At 40.7% G+C, this 22516-nt stretch overlaps 1 protein-coding gene across 4 annotated transcripts in view; it reads right to left on the reverse strand.

The window, feature by feature from the left end:
- MIA2 (MIA SH3 domain ER export factor 2) overlaps window positions 1–22516 on the reverse strand; it is a 51334-nt gene that overhangs the window by 17008 nt on the left and 11810 nt on the right. Inside the window, exons 6-15 of one of the 4 annotated variants that reach the window (XM_033142998.1) lie at window positions 22146–22240; window positions 9797–9928; window positions 8225–8246; window positions 8034–8122; window positions 6969–7040; window positions 5992–6102; window positions 4598–4669; window positions 2953–3057; window positions 1489–1611; window positions 131–254 (exon numbers count right to left, since the gene is read on the reverse strand). In XM_033142998.1, coding sequence (XP_032998889.1) covers window positions 131–254; window positions 1489–1611; window positions 2953–3057; window positions 4598–4669; window positions 5992–6102; window positions 6969–7040; window positions 8034–8122; window positions 8225–8246; window positions 9797–9928; window positions 22146–22240 — 945 coding nt within the window. Of the gene's footprint in view, window positions 1–130; window positions 255–1488; window positions 1612–2952; window positions 3058–4597; window positions 4670–5991; window positions 6103–6968; window positions 7041–8033; window positions 8123–8224; window positions 8247–9796; window positions 9929–13730; window positions 13896–18960; window positions 19182–22145; window positions 22241–22516 lie in introns of those variants that run through there. The other 3 variants (XM_033142990.1, XM_033142981.1, XM_033142972.1) reach the window with 3 other exon arrangements.

Raw genomic sequence — 22516 nt, forward strand, 5'->3', positions numbered from 1 at the left:
TTTTGTTTAATTCCTTGTGTGTAGTTGATTCATACATATTAAGAAGGACAACAGGCGACAATTCTAGAATTTGAAAATGAAATCATTTCTCTTTTCTTTCCCTTTCCGTAGGAAATGAATAATGATTTACCCAAGTGCTCCCCATTTTCTGATTCAGTCTTTATATCATTATCCCAATGGTTGTCTTCAGCAGCAGCATGTTCATCTAATGTACAGCTCCAGTCTTTCATGTTCAACAAGCACTCTGTCAGTGACTATACCATATTTATAAAACAAGATGCACAAATGAGTCCTTGGCTCTTCACAAAGCAAATTCATGATTTTATTCATTTCATATATATTCAATAAACCTATTGAATGTTTAACAGTATCTTCATATCGAGTGTTTTACAGGAATAGTTCCTGTTCCATGTGGACTACTTCTAAGAGAAAAACTTTTACAATAGCATGCATTACTGTGGTAGCTAGACTTCTTGCAAACTCAATACAAGTAGAATTCCAGAACCCCCAGTAAAGTTGCAGGCAGGTTTTTCTCTCTATCCAGCACTGCAAATCTGTATCTGACCACTAGCTTCCTTGGTTTCTGAAAAAGCCACCTGAACCTCCACTAAAGCTATTTGGAAATTGCCCTTTGAGGAATCTGGAGGGATGTGGATAGATGCCTAAAGAAATCAGTGAAATATTATGGCCCTAGTTTTCTGCCTAGGCCTTTTCTCCCATTCACTTACACAAATGGAATGCTTGATATGAGAGGAGGGAAGACTCCAAGAAGTTTAAGCAGATAAGTCTACACCTCAGCCAATTAAAAAGGGCTTAGCAACTTGCCAAACATACCAAAGTCTACCATGCTCCCTCCTAGAGCTTTGCACCAGTGACTCCCATAGGAATCAATGGAGCTACAAGGCAACCACAGTTCCAAGCAGTGTTATCAATGCCTGAGGGAAGCATCTGTATCTCTCCAGATATCCCCAAAGGGAGGAGTGCAAGCTTTTGTTGAGTGGCACGATTTTGAAGCACACCAAGCAATACTTTGAAGGGGGGGGGTGGAGGGAAGAAATTATATACATAATAAAATTGGTTCTCTTGCAACTCCTGGAATTTCGCCTTTCTCTCTCTCTCCCCCCTAGAATTCAAAAATCCTTCCTGCTGTTTTAAAATGTGAAGCAGTCTTCCCATGATAGAGCCCCAAAACAAATAACAAATTTCCTCCTGTGTGCCAGGTGACATTAGGCATTCACAGAATTCACACATGTCCGTATGAATAAAGTAAAGCAAGAGCCGCAGCCAGCGTGGTGTTGTGCTTAAAGTGTTAGACTAACACCTGGAAAACCAGGTTTCAAACCCCCATTCAGTCATGAAAGTCATTGAGTGACCTTGGGCCTGTCACTGCCTTTCAGCCTAATCTACTTCACAGGGTTGTTGTAGGAGAACCATCCTTTGAGAAAAAAGTTGGGATATAAATATAATAAATAAATCTTTAAACTTTACCTTGACTTGACTTTCTTTGTTTTTAAGAGTCTCCTCCATACCTGCTTTTGAGGTTTCAAACATTTTTGCTTGTTCATTTAACTCACTTAATTGTTCACTCTGTCCTTCAGCTTCTTTTAAGAGCTGGAAACAAAAGTTAGAAAGTTCAGTACTTAATTTATACCAACCAGTTATTAGAATTTCATAATATTTAATTCTAAAAGGTCTGGCCTAAATTATTAACATTACATACAGCAAAATTCATTGAGCTGAATATTTTGTATTTTAACTGACATTTCGTATGTTCTAATATCTGACAGCCGTTCTTTTGCTATACATGAAATTTAAAAACATGTTTACTGAACTTTTTCCGTTTTAAAAAAGCATGAAGGCAGCCCTGTTTAGGGAAGTTTTTAAACTGTGATATTTTAAATGTATTTTAATGTTTGGTGGAAGCCGCCCAGAGTGGCTGGGGAGACCCAGCCAGATGGGCGGGGTACAAATAATAAATTATTATTATTATTATTATGGTAATATATAAGGTTGCATCCAATTGTGTCTTGCAGACTAATACAAGACTTTTTGATCTGACAGAACCTTCCATCAGTGGAACAGGAAGGGAGGCAATTTTTCAAACCTGCCCTGCGAAATCTGCTTCAGAACAGTTGGGTGGCAGGAAGCCCTTAGAATAGTGTAAGAGGGCAGAAGGGGTCTGCAGGGAGGAAGGGAAATCAACAAAATTACCTTTCTTTCCATTCTGCTGATGGGAGGCTCTACTGGAGCAAAGAACTTCCCATCAGCTTGAGAGACACAACACGATATAACCCAGAATGTTCTGGCCAATATAGAGCTAGAGATTTAAAGCATAAAACCTGACTATGTGGAACAAGTCCAGCTTTCATGTTACCAGAACGCAACCCAAGCCAATGATTAATCATTCCCAAGCTGGAAATATGAGGTGGATCCAATCTGCTGCGAGACAAGTATTAAAAGCTGACTGAAATAGTAGCTCAGAAATACTGTCCTGACATTGTCCCAGGCACATCAATCTAGAAAAGCCTCTACTGTATAGGGAAGTCAAAAAGAAAGAAGAGAGTTCTGAAGGAAACACATCCTCCAAGAACAAAGAGCATCTAACCACTCTGATGGCAAGGAAGCAATTGAACCACACACACACACACACACACACACACACACTGCTGAAAGGCCTGAGTATTAATAAATGCACTGAAATGCCAAGCACCTCAGAACATCAAACCACTCATAGAAGTTGCATCTGATGCAACCATGGAAGGCAAAATCACAAAAATTATAGCAGTCTGTGGACTATCACACTTTCCTTTAGCTTTCCCTCCAACTTTCATTAAACTACATAGTAATTTAAACTGGAGCATTAACAATATTTAAAATCATAAATTATTCTAAAGTGAGGATACAATGTTCCTTAAAGGCACTCTATGAAACTACACAGTGTAAATAAAATACCTGTTTTTCACTTTCATGAAGTTGGTTGTTTTCAGCTATTGCATCTTGGACAGATGTTTTCAATCTCTCTCTGTTGATCTCATATACTTTTAATGTGGACTTGGCCTAAATGAAATAAAGCACAGTGAAGCTGCTAATATAAACATATACAAAAATACATAGAATCGCATTTACATTTTTGGTTATTTCTATCCATTCCTTTAGTATGTGCTTCTAATCTGTAGAGATGCTGTTGATTGACTTTAGGCATTAGCCTTGTTACAATGCAAATCCTAATACCGTATCAATCCATCAATCAATTTATTTATTGCATTAGCCATATGGCCATAGCACATAGTAAAAAACCAGGCAGTGGCCTAGCACGATTATACAAAGAACACTACAGATAAGAGTTAAAACAGTGGGTGTAAAATCGTGCTGGATAATACAGATAAAATAGAGAACAATAGCAGGGCATGACGACAGTGTCCATGTCAGGAAGATAGATAGGACTAAGGCTAAGGCAAGTTAGCTGAAAAGGTAGTCCTGAGTTTCAGGGCCTGTAATGTATAGATGGCCACTCCACATGAAATCAAGGGGTTGGCATCCACCAGTAAGTATTTAATGCGGTCAACGTCCCTGGCGATAGTCGGCGGGATTAGAGGGGAAAGCCTAGGTCTTATTGAGACATATAGTGGGCAGTAGAGGAAAAAGTGAATAAAGTCCTCTATCTTTCCTTTGTTGCATGGGCAGAGTTGAAGATCCAGAGGAGTATTGGAAAATACGCCCTGTAAGAATGCTGTGGGGATGGCATGAAATCGAGCTAGTGTAAACTAATACCGTATCATAAAATTATGTTCCATTGAGTGATACTCACTAAGATATATATCTCTGTGCCCTCATCCATAGTATAACTATGTTCACAGAACCCACCTTTCCTCTGCCAAACACACGATGCTCTCTAAAATAGACAACAGGTACAACCCTTTCTGCTCATCTTGCAATCCTGTGAATCTGAGGCATAGATGCATGCAATCCCAGCATCCTACCTTCAGCAGCAGTAAATTATATATATCATAAGCATGTTATCTGTGCACCAAAACCCCCTCAATGGTCTGGGGGTTCTAAAGCTGTGAGTCATACATTTAACTCTGCATGCTGATTTTTGAAAGATATTTTAATGAAAAATTAAATAAGCAAGCAGGGCTTTCTCCACTGACTAATATGACAATACACAGTTCCACCTGTCAAACAGCACTAGTGACCCTGTGTGTACACACTGTGTTCTAAGGGACAACAATGGAACCTGGTTGCCAATGGCACTGCAGCAGCTTGTCTGCACACACACATTGACATTACTGCTGCATAACTGCTCTTGAGATTGTACAAGGTGAAAGATAACTTTGGCTTAAATTATTTGCAATGTTGAAATGAATAAAAAGTCCTGAATTCTCCTCCTAGAATGCCAAATTACTGCAGAAAAAGACAAACCACCTCTAATGGCAAGCCAAGAGGAATTCAATTTGTTTACAAGAAAGAAATGTCTAAACAGAGCAGACATAAAGAACTTGTGTTCAAGACTAATGAAAAAAGTTGACAGTGAGGTCCAAGATTTTGCTGCAGTGCATGATGAAACATTTACATTAATATCTAATGATTGGCTTACTTCAGCTACTTGCATTTGAATAGATTTTGCTTCATTTTCTAAGGATTCCATTCTTCTCTGTATTTCAATCATCTACAAAGACATTAAAAGAAATTTATGTAAAACACTCTGGTTGATACTGCCTTGTCAAAATAACTGTGAACAAACACTGAATTAAATTAGATTTAAATACTGTATTTCTCAAGGGATCACCTGCAAACCATTTTATTTTCAGCTCTCATTGATAGGAAACTATATAGGTTGCATTAAAAGAGAAGTGACACTCTTTGACTTAATCCAGCCAGGCTGCAAAGGAAGAGTTGGGAGTGCATTCTAAGTGTTGTCACAATTCTTCCTTTGAAATTGACAAGTGCACAGCCCCTCCCATCAGTCAAAGTGCCCATGCGGCTATGGGGACATTTCCCCACCCCTGTTCCCCACCCTTGTTATAAAATATGCTTTAGAATGTTGATTAAATAACTTCCAAAAATCAACTGGCTCTATCTATTGTGTCCCAAAGGCAAATGTCTCCTTCTCTATGAAGGTATTCTATGCACATTTGTCAAGAAAACATTCAATTCTATTAGCTTTGTGATAATGTTTTCATACTGAAAGATCTTCTACTCTTATACATTCATCTAAACAAACAACAACACTGGCACAGGGAAACAGGAAGTCCCATTAACTGTAGTCCATGTATGATTCTCACAGAATGCTGAATGAAATACATGGGAGAAAAGTCCCACTGAATTCAGCTGGACTTTTTCCGATGTTCAGGAATTAGCTACAGTTAATTAAAATGGCAATAAATCATCCTTGGATGAGCAAAACAGAAAGAGTAAGATGCAGACATAGAGATAGCTGCATTTCAAGAACCAACATTGGGTTCAGGGGTTGCAAATATGGTGGTACATGTGCCCTCACTGGTCTTCCTTGGAACCCACAGGGCCCCCACCCTGCTGCTGAAATTAGGCTTGAAAGATGCATTCTATTGCAGCCAAAAGAATAGGCTGCAGTGTGCACTTGTTTGCAATGTGATCCCCACTGCAGTTTCTCCGGTTTACAAATGTGTCCTTGGAACCAAAAATGTTGGCAACCCTTGCTGTACATAATTAAATTCAAATAGTGCTGCTTCCAGGACGAAGTGAAAAATTGTGGATCAGTCTGATAAAGAAACAATACATTTAACGTATTTGGAATATGAAGTACACAGTGTTTTTGATCAAAAGCCACAGGAACAATTGACCTTCAATGACTTAATGTTATTCTTTAAAAAAACAACCCAAAAAGCAAATAGAGAGGAGGAGATGAGGACAGGATATTCTAATTTTAATGCAGATAGACTACACTATTTGATTTCTCTTTGAAGGCTAAACTTTCTGCCTGAGAAAGACTGCTTTGAACAAAAGACATACCAAGGCATCCTGCTCTGATCGTTTGGACTTCTCTTCTTTAAGTTCTTTTTCTAAACATTCTATGTCACTCTTGAGTACAGAGTTCGAGCTGCTCAGTTCTTCATATGCTGCCTAAAATAATCAAGTTTTGAAAGATAACATGAAGACATTTATAATAAGATTACCGTAATCTAGTATGAAGTAGTAGCTACTGAGTACTTTTAACTTTAATTATGTATTGTAGGAGCATTAAGAGCAGCTCCACAGACCAGGCTACATTGGATGTATTTATTATATTTAATTTTAATGCACTAAAAATTAAAGGCCTAAGTCAAGGATGTACAAAATCAAATTATTCAACCTGCATAAATCATGCAAATTGAAGTTAGCACAATCTACTTCATTTTACATACTTGATTCTACTTCTGCCAGCCTTGCATGGATAAAAGAGCCTATGCACAGTATGACATCCCACATTTCCTACATATTGTTGAGCTTATCTGCACAGATAGGGTTAAAAGCCTTTAAAAATGAAATGTGGGATTACCAAAATTCCAGATTCCGCACTTGTACAGTAAAATCCTAACTTGATGCCTTGTGACTGGACACAATAGCCAACAAAAAGCAGTGAGGTAGTATGTACATGTCATAAACAACAACAAAAACCTATCTAGTGCTGCAGTTCAATGCTTACTTATTTGAAAGTGAGCCCCACTTACTTACACAGTGGGAATTCTGAACCAACATGCACAGGATCAGGTGGTATATATTTTACAGATGGCCATTCATTTATGTTCCTTCCAATGTGGAATTATGATGAAGATGATTAGCAGGATTAGAAACTGTATTATTTTTGAACGTTTAATCTTTATTCTTTTTCTTACATTGATTCCTCTTTGTTGTTGTTTTTAAGCCAAACAGAGGTTTGTATTAAAATATGAAGTGGTATATAAATAAAGTGAATATTATACAAGTACTTTTCTCAGTTCAACTTTTACCTTCATGCTTGATGTACTGGCTGACCCTTGCAGAAGGCTCGCATCTTTTAGGGAGTTTTCTAACTCTTCAAACTAAAATGAAAATTCCGTATTAGAATTAAAATAAAGGAAATCAGACAACCTATGGCTGTGCTCCTCAAACTGCTCTGCTAGCGAAAGCGCCACACATTTCAGCTTTATAATTATCAGACTTGTCAAGAACTAGGCTAAACAGGGTGTTCAAAATAGTAGTATGTGAGCCCAGAGAGTGACAATTCCTAGCAGAATTCTCAGGAAAACAAGGTTCTATAAGCCAGGGGTTCCCAAACTGCAGTGCATGAACCATCAGTGGTCCATGAGCTTCACTCAGGTGGTCTGTGACATGTTTATAAAAAATCAATTTAAAATCTTACAGCACCTAGCACAGTGCATTACCATTGCTACTACAGACAGAAAAATGATTAAGTGGGTTGCCAAGACCCTCTGCAATTTTCAAGTGCTCCATGGGGGGGGAAGTTTGGGGAGCACTGCTCTATGACTTGGTACCAATGAACTCTTTTCTCTTAGCATGGTTATCACCCTTTTGCTGTGGGTGATCTAGGCATCTTTGCACATTATAGCATTTCTGTTGCAGGCATATTGCATGGTTAATGGTTTCAGAACAAGCCTGGATATTAAATCAGTTTCCACTATGGCTCACTATCTTGGCTTGTTCCATAACCGTTAGCCATATTTTTCTGGTTCAGACTAAACAGGAAACTCGGTTAAAAGAAAGCTTTCTGGTTGGTTTGTTTGTTTTCTCACTCAAAGAAAGGAAGGAGCAAAGCAGGTGTGTGTGTAGCCAAAATACTCGTTGATCATCTGAATGCAGCTCCTATGTAACGAGGTTGCATTGGAATAAGAAATGATAATTGAAGGGAAAGGAAGGAAAGAAACTTCCGGGAACACACACATTCATTAAGCAAAATTGATATTAAATAAAATAAAAAATGGAAGTCTATATTCTAGTACAGTACTGTATTTAAAAAAATTGGACAGAAGCAATAACTAAGCATTTAAGCTTTGAAGAGAAACAGTAACCATTACCTCTTTTTTGCAGAGACTGAGTTTTTCCAGTACTTTACATTTGTCTTCAACTAGTTCAGCAACTTTACTGGCAAGCTGTTTCTCTCTTCCTAAAAAGAGGAAGAGCTATATGTGGTAACCTTTAACGGAGAGAAAACGGTTTCAACTCAATTCTGCAGCTAAACTCAACTCAGACAAAAAATTGAACTTACCTACATAAAGTCTACTTCTAACCTGCAAAAGAAGAGCAAATATTGCAGTTTGTTTACAGCATAGATGGGATTGAGGCTCAGTTTTCAATATTAAGGGAAATTTAGAGTAGCATAGTCAACAAAGTAGATTCCCAGTGCCAGAGTAAACATATCAGGGCTCTCTTAAAATCAATTAAAAGATCAAAAATAGGCAAGCAGCTTGAGGAATCACACACTTCCTCCCCACACTTCCCCTTTAATCACAGTTAAATGATACATCACCTGATAATAACAACGGTTAAATCTAACTTCATTCACCACATAAACAGGATCTTCAGAATATGGAGCTAGTTCATAATTCTGCATGGGGAACTTAATTAGCCTTAACAGACTGCTAATGTTACTGCAGTTGTACCGGTATATCTTAACTGGGGATAAACAAGACTGCTCTCAGGAAGCAGCATGCAATCTCATAGGCTATTTGTATCTCAGTGTATACACAGCTGGCCCTTTTCTCAACATGAAAGTTAGCTCACCTGCCAACTCTCACAAGTGACAGCATTAAAAATGCCAAAAGGCAAAACTACAAAGCAAAAAATAATTAAACTGCAAAAGTTAAAGGACCTACTAGACTAGAGTGTCTATGTGGCACTTAAGCAGTTTGGCACTCTACGGATGCAACATTCTCCGCCTTCCACTATCATAGAAAGAATGTAGTTGGTCAAGGGAGCCGTGGACAATCCATTCCCCATCGTTATGTCTGCTAATGACTCAAAGTAACAAACAACTTGTGAATGGAGTAGACCCTTTGCACAACTTTGACATGCAAGTGCTTCCCACTACATTCTTTCTGCACTTCTGCAAAAAGTAGTACTGTGGTAATCAGTCACTGTCTGTGAAATAGTAAAGGAAGACTATTGTCTTAGATCTAAAAGCTTTTTAAAAATCAATCTAGATTGAATGGATGTGGAACTTCAGAACACAATAATGTAGTCACAAAATAAAGGTATTTCTAATTTAATAGATTCAAATGTTGTTTCATCATCTTGCTGATGAAAAATACACACAAAATATCATGCAAATTAAAGTTTCCATAATGTTTCTTCAAGCTACAAGGAAACATCAGAGCAATATACTAACATCTTTAAAAAGATGTGGTGGGAGTCAGGGAGAGGCCAAACGGACAAAAATAAAGAATACTAGAAAATTAGTTACATCATCAGGGACAGCAGTTTGCACTACTGAGTATAATTTAGTAATTCTTCAAAATTTATTCTGAAACTGTAACCTATATAGCCTTGAATATTTCAAAGAAAGCCTGTTTATTAAAACAAATAAATATAAACTGACTATTAAAATAAATGCAACTGAACATGGAGATGGATTTTGTTTAATTTGCTTTTCCGACACCAAGTTGAAATATGAAGTTGCCAAAATACAGACAAGTATATAATTCTACAGCTAAAATCCAAAGCCACATCACAGGAGAAGTCTGGAAGAATGTTACATAGGATTCTCAAAATACAAATGAATATTTTAAAAGCAACCCAACAAGTTTGATAAAACTCTGTATAACTCATACTGAATACTTACTGACTGATAACTCCTACACATCAGAAGTAAGATAGTAAAAACGGCAACAACTGCACCACAAATCACCATTTCCCATGGAAAGCCATAAAGATCTGGACCAGGTTTCATATTTTCAGGCAATGCTGCAAGAACCTTAAAACAAAAACGAACAAAACAAGCTTTTCCCCAAACAATTAAGAGCAAGATGTTAACATAAATTGTGTATATTTGATCAGGCTATTTCAGCATTATTCCAAAGCACAATTGATAAAACATTTTTGCAAGACAGAAATCAATACAATAGAAAAGTTGAAAGGAGGAAAGAGATGAATGTCTCATGATAAGCAAACTCCACAGTTTAGTGCTTCAGTCTTTTATGTTTACTTTTTTAGAACAGATATATACACTTATCAGAAGCCCTGTATTTAATCTGGAGATTTCATTTATTTAACAGTATTGTTCAATAGAAGACAAGAGTTATGTTCTTGATAGTATTGTATGCACACTTCTAAAAAAGACAGATAGGTGTGCTATCCAATGTTTGCTTACATAGGGTGGCTTTTTTTAGGAAACCCCAAAAGTTGATGCTCATAAAGGATGGAAAAAATATTAATAGAACTATGAACACTTGTTAGCAAGAGAACTAGCTTACAGTGCCTCTCTCCATATAGGACAAAACTGCTAAACAGCAAATGACAGGAAACACACTCATAATATAAGGCAGTGTCAAAGATTTGATTGACTAGATGAAATCAATATATGAAACAAAGACCTTGCTTCTGCACACTGCTTCTTGGTTTCATCTCACTGTCCTTCTAGACTTGCCAAATCACAATGTTGCAGCAACAGCGGAAGCTACAACTTGCAGAGCTCCCTTTACATAATTTTTTTAAAGGAATAACAGCCCTGTCAGGCTCTATAGACTAGGAACTTGTCTGCAGTTTTCATGGACTCCAACTTTATCATCCTTGACCATTGACCATGCTAGCCTGATCAACATCTGGAGGGCACCCAGGTTCCTCATCCCTGATCTAGATTCTAAGGTATTTATATAGCCAGTGACTTTTTGGAACACAGTACCTATCCCTTCAAATCTCCATCTTTTTCTAATTCCTTCCTATTTTCCATCCCATGTGAATTTTTCCTTGACTCCATTTCTTCTTGTCTCCATAATCAGGTTTCATCAGATTCCTGCTTTTCAGGCTACTGCCTACAGTGTCACACTTTCCCTTTAGATACCCCACCATTTGGCCAATCAATCCTCTTAGTACTCAACTTACAGGCCATTCTGACATTATGCATTGTGATTTCTTCAGAGCCTCCTCCTGCTTTTTTGTTATTTAGCTCACCCGCCACGCATACACGTTTTTCTCAGTCTATTAACTGCACTCTACCCTTCAATTTCCAGAAGGATTAGACTGTTATAGCAAAAACAACAAAGTATGGCATAAACTTTCAAATCTCATGAAGTGCACTATGGCCCACGAAAGGTTATGCCCAGTAAAGGAAAAGGGCAGAAGTGTCACAAGACTCTTTATCCTAACTCTATCACTCAGCCACCTTATCTCTGGGATCCTTGAGTCTTAGCTTTACTATCGCCACATCTACAGCTGCCCTGCAAAACTATGCACCTGCATTTTAAACCCAGCCAAACAGGCAATTTCCCCTACTCTCATTTTGATCCCGCAAACACTGGACTGTTAATGAACAGCTTGATTAATCTGTATCAGAAACTTCACCACCACATAGATAATGCTGAGCAGATCTTTCCATGCTATTCCTCCATCTTCAACACAATATGAGGGCTTCAAAACCAAACTGGGCTTTTGGGCAATCCTTGGTTCAGAATTGGCTGTTCTTGTATTGACATGATAGCCTATTCATTTCTTCCACATGAGAAGCAATTTAACAGTTTCCCTTCTCAACTTTTTATTTCACAGCCTAAACCAGTAAAACCATAGATGTTCAAAACTATGACTTGCCACATTAACACTCTGAGAAAACATAGCGATGATTTACGCAATCATTTTTCATATGAATGTATTCCTCCTCCTCCACCCCGCCCCATGATTTTGGTGTAGCTTCCAGTCTTGTGAATGTTCCCTAAAGTTCCCTGAACTCATCATTTCCTGGAAAACTTTTGAAAAACAGACTGAGTTAAGACACAAGGAGTTTATTTATCTTCATCTGCCTTTCTTCCATCATGTAGCTCCCAGGCAGTCATGCATCCAGTTGGCATCAAGGCTTTTGAAGAAACATGCACAAGACTGAACAATGCATCAAAATATAAAAAGATAAAATACATAGAGAGAAAACTTGAGGTGAATTTATAAAGTGAAAAAACATGGTTGTCTGAATGACTGTTACGTACACCCCAGTTTTACCAATACAGTGGATGCTTGGGTTGCGAACATGATCCGTGCGGGAGGCACATTCGCAACCTGCAGCGCCGTGTCTGTGCACGCACGGGTTGTGATTTGGTGCTTCTGCGTGTGCACCAAGCACGATTTAGTGCTTCTGCACATGCACCGAAACCCGGAAGTAACTTGTTCCGGTACTTCTGGGTTCGGCGTGGAGTGCAACCCGAAAAACCATAACCCGTAGTGTTCGCAACCCAAGGTATGACTGTATATCAAATCAGTTTGTTATTACTGCAAGTACTGTAATACTACAGCATTCTTTTGTGTGCAAGTGCGTTACAATCCTTATCTCAGGTATGGCAAATATGTGGCCTTCCAGATGTTGCTGGACTACAACTCGGGTAATTACTGAACACAACAGCTGGGCTGATGATAGATGGATTCCAACAGCATCTGGAGGGCCACAGTTTCCCCATCCCTGCCTCAATTATTTCATTCTGACAACAAACTTACTGTATGAGATACCGTAGGTTATTGTACTAACATCACTGTTCTATGGTCAAGTGGAACCCAGGTCTTGAACTTGGGCCTCACCATCTCAGACACAACACTATGAACTGATCCACACATGCAAGTCTTATCACACAATAGCTGGCGTGAATTGCTTCTACCAAAAAACATAGTATTTGAGGCTGGTTTGATCCAAGGTACCTGATTTATAATGGCTGCTACTTGAGGCAAATCTAAGACTGAAAAATATGTACATTCAACCTATAGTACTCTTACAGAAGCAAATAGGATACAAGAGAGAGGAATAGACTACATTAGAGAGCCACTGAGTTTTACAGCAGACACTTCTGACCTCTTTCCTTCTTCCAGCAGGCATAGGCAACCTTCGGCTCTCCAGATGTTTCAGACTACAATTCCCATCATCCCTGACCACTGGTCCTGTTAGCTAGGGATCATGGGAGTTGTAGGCCAAAACATCTGGAGAGCCGAAGGTTGCCTATGCCTGTTCCAGACAGAGACCTCCCTATCCCTTTAACAAACAGGTGACAGACAAAATACAGCTTTGGAACTAAACTAATGCAATGAGAAAACTCCACCAGAATGTCAGTCTATCACAGCTCTTAACAGCACAGGAACCCTATCAGAAAAAAAGCTGGCAACCTACTTGGCTTAAGTCAATGGTTGCATTCCTAGTACCACCACCATCTACCCACGGTACACAGCCACATGGGAGACATTATGTCAGCCTGGAGGCATCATTTTGTCATTAAAGGGCTTCATCTGAACCTGGACTTTTAGAAAGGGCTTTTTATAACCGGGAACGCTTGAAGCAACACGGCCGTGCCTCTGAACATGTGCAGGGCGCAGCCCCCCCCCCTTGAGTACCGCAGCCGCCCCTACACACTTGACCGGCGTGCCAGTGAGACGGGCGCAACGGGGGGGGGGGGAGCAGGCTTTGAGCACCTCTCTCGTCACAAGGCAAGCAAATGCGGCATCACAGCCAGAGGGGAACGCAGAGCTGCAGAGCCCCGGCAAAGGCCGACGACTCCACGCCCACCCGGCGCCCTGCCCTTCCCCGCACTCACGCTCTCCAAGGCCAGCCCGCAGTAGCGCCGAGCGCTGTCCCGCCAACCCAGCCCGAGGCCTCCGGCCACGGCTTCCACGGCGTCCTCCGGGCTGCCCCCCGCAACGGCGGCGTCGCTGGCAGCAGCCATCTTTACTGCAGCAGCCGCGGCTCGATTCGGGGAGGCCCAGCGGCAACCGGCAGCGCCGCCCACACCGCCTCTTCCTGTCCTGGGCGCCCGCCCGGCCAACGGGACGCACCACCGGCAGCCTCGGAGGGGGGAGCAGGGAGAAACCATGGCCGGAGGGGAGGGAGAGTCGGGCGCCGGGAAAGGAGGTTGCCGACACCGCGGTAGCGAAAGGAAAAAAAGGGGGAAGAGGTGGGAAGAAGGAGAGACGGCAGTGTTGCCGGGGTAGGAGAGGCTGTTTCGGTGTTTGGGCAGGAGGCCGCATAGGCATTTCAGTCGCCCCCACTGTACGACAGTAGGAAGCACCCACTACGCTGTATTTTTCTACATGTTCGCGAGGGGCAAAATAAATGATCCAGCCCCGAGGAGGCTACAAACCAACCCCAAGCAGCGACCTGAAAGATACAGAGCAAGCAAACCCTATACAGCCATCTTCTGTGTCTGCTCATGTTGCTCTGGGAAAGGGCGGTGGTGCAAGTTAGTTAATTTGGTGGGACAAAAAATGCCAAAGAATTGCAGTTTTCTCACCGGCCAAAATCAAATCAGTCTGCTGCCTTTTAAACCGGTGCAAGTTATTGCAGTGTATACTGAAAAAATATGCAAAGGGCACTGAAGAGCTTTCAACAATATGTGATCGTTGAGGGGGTTAGTGTTGGGTTTTGAGTAATCAAATCGCACCTGAGCCGGTCTGGTGTCAGAACTATCAGATTAAGAAAGGGGTGCTGCTGGTACTCCTGCTTAATTGCAATGAAGCGTAGGCGTTGCTGTGGGTATATAAGTATATAAGTCTCTGTCAAGAAGCCACTGCGGGGAGAGTGAATGTTTTTTATAAGGTGCTGTTTGAAACTAGCTTAAGTCTCTGGAAGAAGGTTTACTGCTAGAATAGAATTCTGGTTTGTTTTTATTTTATTGTTCTTCTGCTGAAGCCAAGGCAACTTTTTGTTTTTGTATCCTGATAAAGAAGGAATGCAGGAATGCTTCAGACAAGTCTCTTCTGCTTTGCATTTAAACTCTGCCGGAAGCATACTTCCATGGGCCAATGGAAAACTGGGGTGTGAATTTTTCTTTAGCACCCCCAGAACCCAGTTGTTCCTAAAAGTTAGGGCTTGCAACAGGATCCTTGGACGAGATGAGGCATGTTACAAGCATATCCCTATTTTAATCTGTGGAAGACTGAAAGATATGCACTACTGTATTAATATAAGCTAATCTGCAGCCCTAAACAGGTAAGGAGTAAGAACACAAGAGCCTGCTATATCAGATCATTGGCCACCTACCCTGTTTCTCCTAAAATAAGACATAGCCATAAAATAAGCCATAGCAGGATTCCTATGCATTTGCGAAATATAAGCCGTTCCCCAAAAATAAGCCATACCCCGAAAATAAGCCATAGTGACGTGGTACCTCCCATTAAAACAGCCTGGAGAGGCGTGGCTATGCAGCGTACCGATGCGACGCGGTTAAAATAAGACATCCCCTGAAAATAAGCCATACTGTGTTTTGTTGAGCGAAAAAAAATATAAGACGGTGTCTTATTTTAGGAGAAACACGGTAGGTCCAGCTTCCTGTTCTCACAGTGGCCAGCTAAATGCCTGTGGGAAATCAGGAGCAGAACATGAGCACAAAAGCACTTTCCTCTGGTATTCGCAAGCATTTCTGCCTCCATCTGCAAATGAAGAACATAGCCTTTGGCTAATTAAACAATCTATGGCCTTTTAAACTGAGGAGGGAGGTATTGTTTTTTGTTAGTTATGGTGTTTTTTTGTTGTTGTTCAGTCGTTGCCCTGTGATCCTAGGGTGAAGGGTAGTAGGCAGTATAGAAATTTAATAAATAATGGTAGCCATTGATAGCCCTCTCCTCCATGAATTTGCCTAATCCTCTTTTAAAGCCATCAAATTGGTGGCCATCAATGCCTCCTTGGGGAGCAAGTTCCATAGTTTGACTATGATCTGCATAGTTTTATTTGTCTTAAATCTTCCAACAAACTCAGTGCTTCTAAGCATATACAGAATTGTGCTGCATGTCTTAGGTCTTGTGGGGTAAAAATCTTCACATGCAGGGACCAAACATGTAGCTGCTCCCTATGGGATAAGATATGGGGTAGAATAATAGCTCCCCAATAGAACATTCTGGCCCTGGAGTAAAGGTCACTGATATTTTTAAGTAGATTCATGTAGGGAACTAGTTTATGCTGAAACGTATCTTCTTTCGATAGTAGACTTTTATTTTTACAAAGTCAATATAACTAGTTTGAGACTTGTATCTCTGCTTCTCAGACTACTGACAAATAATAAATCACTGCCTTATTTAAATGCAGATTGAGCAAGCATGAATTAGCAGCAGCCAAGCAGAACCACGTTATGATACAGGTTTATGACAGTGCATGCAACCAGTGTAACAAGTCCCTGCTTTAAGTCTTGTGTCCCAGTAGGAAATTATATTCGAGATTTTTCACTTCACCAACTGCTCCATTCTAAACACATTGAGGCCACAGTCCAACATCACACTGAATTCAGTGGTGTAATGACATATGTCTTGAGTAAATTGTTATACTGGGCAGTAAGAATCTGACTCTGCTCTGTGTTGAGCAGATGAAGCACAAAGCATAGGATCCAGCATTGAGCAAGTTGACCCTTGTTCTTTTTCTCCATTACTGAGGCAGCCTTCGGCTCTGCTGCTCTGTGGTGCTAAAGAAAAAACTATTTGCTACACAGGAGTATTGCACAAAGAGGGTGCCCAACCCCCACCCCGGAAAAGCTAGAAAGTGGGGAACAGCTGCTAGGAAGGACCAGGTGCGCAGCCTGGGAGTCATTTTGGACTCTCAGCTGTCCATGGAGGCGCAGGTCAATTCTGTATCCAAGGCAGCTGTCTACCAGCTCCATCTGGTACGCAGGCTGAGACACTACCTGCCTGCAGACTGTCTCGCCAGAGTGGTGCATGCTCTAGTTATCTCCCGCTTGGATATAAGTGACTATGATGCTTAATCTTACATAAATGAAAATAAATTTTGGTTGACTACTGTTTTTGAGATAAATATTTTCTTGCTTTCCTAATAAGATGATAGGGACCTACCATATTTTTCCGTGTATTGGACACCCCCATGTATACGACTTCCCCTATTTTTGGGGACCCCAAATTAAGAAAATGGGGGGAAATTGCCCTGACTTGTTGACATTTTTGGGGGGAGAATTGCCCAGAGGCTAACAGCCCCATGCGTCTAACAGGCCGTCTATCAGCTGTTCCCTTGCCGGCAATCACTGAGCTTGGGGGGGGGCAGAGTTGAGCTTTTTGTGGGGGGAAGAGTGGTGAAGCTTTTTCCCAATTACTTTTAGCACTTCTCCGTACAGTATTCTGCTTGCCTCCTCCCACTCTGCCCGCCCTACAGCTGGGAGGGAGGCTGTAGGCAGTCCGTTTTTGCCGTGCGGTGTCTTCGCGTGGCTCCATTTGTGCGTGGGCGGCACAACGTTACACAGGAGGAGTGCGGCGATTGAAGTAATATCCCCCCTCTGGATGTGCTTTGCTCTCTAACGCATAGCTGTTAACCCTCCCTGCTGTTTCCCAATGCTATAATAAGGGAATTTCCCGCAAAAAAAGGAAAAGGTTGACAGCTATGGTAATGTTGCGCCGCCTGCACACAAATGGAGCCGCGCGAAGATGCTGCGCAGAAAAAAACAGATTGCACACAGGCTCTGCCCTGTAGGGCAGGCAGAGTGCGAGGAGGCAAGCAGACTGAGAATGCTCCAAGGGAAAGGCGCAGAGGGGAGAGATATCTTCAATCACCGCAGCCAACTGCAGGGAGTATAAAAACCTCATCTTATAGATGGAAAAATACGGTATATTCAGAGGAGCTTCTAACACTGTAATACAGAAGGAAAACAACGCCCATGCAACTTGTGCTGCTTGTTCTCTGCATGCGTTTCTATGTGTCCATAGCCCAGTTTTCTCATCTTCCCGCCTTATGTGCAGTGTCTAAAAGAGGGGTCGAGAACCTGCAGCCCTCCAGGTGAGGCTGACTCCAGCTCTCATGTGCCCCAGGTAGCAGGGCCAATGATCAGGAATTATGGAAGTTATGGGGAGCAACATCTGGAGAGCCACAGGTTCCTCATCCTTGATCTTGAAGGCACTCTGAAAGTAGGTCACCCCACAAGGGGTAAGCTACATACCCTTAATACAGGCCACCCTTTTTGTAGAGGGGAAGTTTTCAGGTTGAAAACTTAAGGCAGGGAATCAAGCTAAAAGCTTGTGGATTTTGAGTGGGGAGGGGCAAGGAAGAAAGTGCAAGTATCTTACTCTGGGAAATTATATTTATGGGAACTTTAAACAGCATTAGCATAGAGATGACAATTTTATTAACGCCAATAACAATAATAGCATTGTGTTTCAATCTGAGAGCATTTTAAGTAACACTGTGTTCAAGCATGTGCTTTTTCTCTTCAAACAGATAAGAACGCACAGTTTGTAGTTAAGAATCCTAGAATACTTGGGATAATATTCCTTGTAGTACTTGCAGTTCTTAGTAGAAACACCAAAGCGGGAGAAAACTGCAAAGTTTCTAGGGGAAATAAATTAGGCTAATGGCCTGTGGGTGGGGGCCAAGGAAGAAAAGGAAAATATCCTACTCTGGAAAATTATATTTATGTCTAGGAGTATGAAATAGGAGACATTTTGATTAACTCTAATAACAATTTCTTCCGTAGATTCTTACATTAAATTAATATAGACTATTTGCACCTCAGTGTATAAACAGCTGGCCCTTTACTTCAACATGAAAATTCGCTTGATACCTGGATGTCATAACCTGGGACCACGGTGAATATCATGACCTAGGAACTATTCCTAAAACATGAGGAATAAGTTAAGAAGCTCAGCAGCCAACTCTCACAAGTGACAGTATTCAAAATGTCATAAGACAAAACTACAAAGCAAAAAAGAAATAAAAAGGCACCAGGAAAGGATCTACTAGACTGGAGTGTCTATGTGGCACTAAATAGTCTGGCACTCTATAGATACAGCATTCCCCACCTTTCACTATCGTTAAAAGTTTAAGTACCTTTAAAAACTTACCTCTTCGTCTGCTCTTTCCATTTACGGAACAAGTATAGTAATCACATAAAAGTTACTTTTAAAAAATCTGTAAGAATAATTAAATTAGCTCTAGTTTCCTAGTTGTTTATCCAGATAACAAGAGCTCCTGTAGCTTATGTTTCCAAATGGAAAAGAGATCCTGCTTTGACATGTATGCGTTTAAGGAAGGGGTGCAAAAGGGAGGTTAATGACAAGCAACTTTCTTCCAGTATAGTATTACAGTAGTCAGGTCCTTGTGAAATATAAGATTAGTTGCAGCATGTATTTAAAAGGCATTGCTAAACAGATGCTTAGGTAACACCTTTTCTTTTCTTTTTTTACAAGTATATGACGCAGCTGAAAATATTATCTTATCAGACTCAAAAACGACAAGGCCTGAAAGCTGGACTTGAAAGGAAATACATATATGCTACCTGTATGGCAGTGCTGGTTTCTTATTAATTTCTATTTTCTCATGTAATTGTCTTATACTTGTATTTAATACTAAGGCAACTTCACTTATCTAAATATGGATATAAATTAGCAAGATGCAGCATACATAAGACACAAGTTCAATTGAACTTGGTGGGTCTTACGTCCAAGTAAGCATGTTTCAGTTCAGGCTGTCAAGTCATTCTTCAGAACATTCCATACACTTTTAATCTCTTACTGTTACATTTTAAGGAACCCCAGATAAGAGTTATTTATTCCATTAGGTAAAGGTAAAGGACCCCTGGACGATTAAGTCCAGTCAAAGGCGACTATGGGGTTGTGGCGCTCATCTCTCTTTCAGGCCAAGGGAGCTGGCGTTTGTCCACAGACAGTTTTCCGGGTCATGTGGCCAGCATGACTAAACCGATTCTGTTTACAGTTAGGTAGCCATGTTGGTCTGCCATAGTCAAAACAAAAAATATAAAAATCCTTCCAGTAGCACCCTAGAGACCAACTAAGTTTGTTCTTGGTATGAGCTTCCATGTGCATGCAGAAGAAGCATGCTGAAGAAGTGTGCATGCACACGAAAGCTCATACCAAGAACAAACTTAGTGCCAGAGCGCACAGAAATGCTGTTTACCTTCCCGCCGCAGCGGTGCCTATTTATCTACTTGCACTGGTGTGCTTTCGAACTACTAGGTTGGCAGGAGCTGGGACAGAGCAATGGGAGTTCACCCCGTCGTGGGGATTCGAACCACCGATCTTCCAATTAGCAAGCCCAAGAGGCTCCGTGGTTTAGACCACAGTGCCACCTGTGCCCCTATTTATTTCATTACTGTATGATGAAGCTGCTGGAGCTAGAAAGATTCTGAAATTTTAGAGTCCTCTTATTTCTGCCAGGCAGTTAAAGCTTGTGCATTTTCACCAACTTTGTCTGAATTACCACATTTTTATTTGTATTTTCCATCATATCAAAATAATTCAGGACAGCTACAGTATATTCTCCTTTCATTTGACCTATACAATAATAGCTCTGTGATACAGGTGAGGCTGAGGGAAACCAACTTGTGCAAGGTCACCCTGATTAGCTTCAGAGTTGAGCAGGGATTTTAGGCAGACCTCTCCCATCAAAACTCATCACACTTGCCTTTTACAAAAGAGCGATAACTCTCTGTGGGCTCTCAGGAAGCTTTTAGGCTTCATACAAGATAATTAATTCCATTCTACCTAGAAAATTAAGTGATGAGCCGAGGAAGACATGTCATCTACTGCTCCCTCATGTCATCTACTGCAAGGGGTTCTTAGTGTTTTAGCCAGGGGACCTACACAATGAATTTGCACGTGTTTCAAGGCTCAGAACAAACTAAAAATGTGATGGCAACCATGCAAAAAGCACAGATACACATCTATGCAAAAATAAAACGCCTCCCTAGGAGGCACTGTGCACTCTTGTATGCATTTACTGTGGACGCTTGGGTTGCAGACGTAATCTGTGACGGAGGCACGTCCGCAATCCGCATCTGTGCACGCGCGTGATGCAATTTGGTGCTTCTGCGCAGCGTGAAGCACGATTTAGTGATTCTGTGCATGCGTGAGCGCCAAAACCTGGAGGTAACCCATTCCGGTACTTCCAGGTTCGGCGCGGAGTGCAACCCGAAAAAACGTAACCCGCAGCATTCACAACCTGAGGTGTGACTGTATGTGAGAATTCAGGAGGCTCAATACAACACTGCTGCTTAAACCTTTAAAGAACATTTGAAGCACATTTTCCCCTCAAAAGAATTCTGGGCACTGCAGTTCTTTACAATTAGATCCTTATTTCCTCCACCCACTGCAGGCCAAATTTAACAGGTAGATAAGGAACAGTTCTTAGTGATATCACAGGAGTCAGTAGAGACGGAAGGTTCTGTCAATTTCAGTTCTCTCAGTTTCTATTTTTTCCACTATTAAATTCAGTTCTACACATTTCTGCAGTGATTTGCAATTCTTTAAAAACAAACCTCATGAAAACACTTCAGCGTTTCAGTGCAAATCTCTCCTAATAAACATTTTTTGTACGTAGCTTTGAATAATAGTATTCATTTCTGCAAGCATTTTCTCCTAATATAATGTATTTTGTTTATAATGCATTCAGTTTTAAGCACATTTTTACCCTAATATATATGCATTTTTGCACACATTACTTGCCCAGACAACTGCATTACAAAATCCTGGTAAGTGCGAATTTGGCAGGATGGCTGCATTTCAGTTCTCATATTGTTTCAGAAAGTGTGAATTTGATAGATCCTCCTTTAAATGCAATTGGAATCAAATTTCTCCACCATCTGAACTTGCAAACATTCATAACCTTTGTCCATCCCTACTTTAGATTACCGTAGGTTCAATGCTATTAGAAAACTACAGGGAAGTGACAGGGGAGTGTACTAGGAAATGCAAACTTAGGAGGAGGAGGGTTTTGCTTCTTCTTCTGGTTTTGTATTTTTGTTTGTTTGTTTGTTTTTTCATAGCATGCTTTGGATATGTACACTGTTGTCTCCTTTTTTCTTTAAGAATTTTACTTGTATTATTCCGAAATGAAATAAAGTTTATTAATTTTGAAAAAAAAAGAAAACTACAGGGAAGTGACAGGGGAGTGTACTAGGAAATGCAAACTTAGGAGGAATTTTGTGCTTAAATGTCAAATAAAATGTTTTCAAAGCTGTAACTAGTGCATTTTTATGATTATTGTAGAAATCGAAAGTAAATAAACATACCTTTTTACTAGTAGATGCCGTCACTGAAAATACAGATGATACAATGGCACAGAAGTCATTCAAATGCAGGATTATCTGAAATAGCCATTCTCTTTCTGTTTCATGTAAAAGTAGAGGAAGAGAGAATGAGTATTACAATATATCTTCTTTACAGAATTGTTATGTACTGAGTTGAATAGGATCCAAAATGCAGCAGTCTAATACTGTAGGTCCTAGAACAATAGGATTCAGAATGCAGCAGTCTGATTGGTCCTAGAACAATAGGATCCAGAATGCAGCAGTCTGATTGGTCCACAGGAGCCCCCCAATCCAGCTCCAGGTGGAAGTGAATCCGCAACCCGATTGGCATACAGGAGTATCCCGGAATTAGC

This window comes from Lacerta agilis, chromosome 1 (assembly GCF_009819535.1).
Source record: "Lacerta agilis isolate rLacAgi1 chromosome 1, rLacAgi1.pri, whole genome shotgun sequence".
Classification (NCBI taxonomy): Eukaryota; Metazoa; Chordata; class Lepidosauria; order Squamata; family Lacertidae; genus Lacerta; species Lacerta agilis.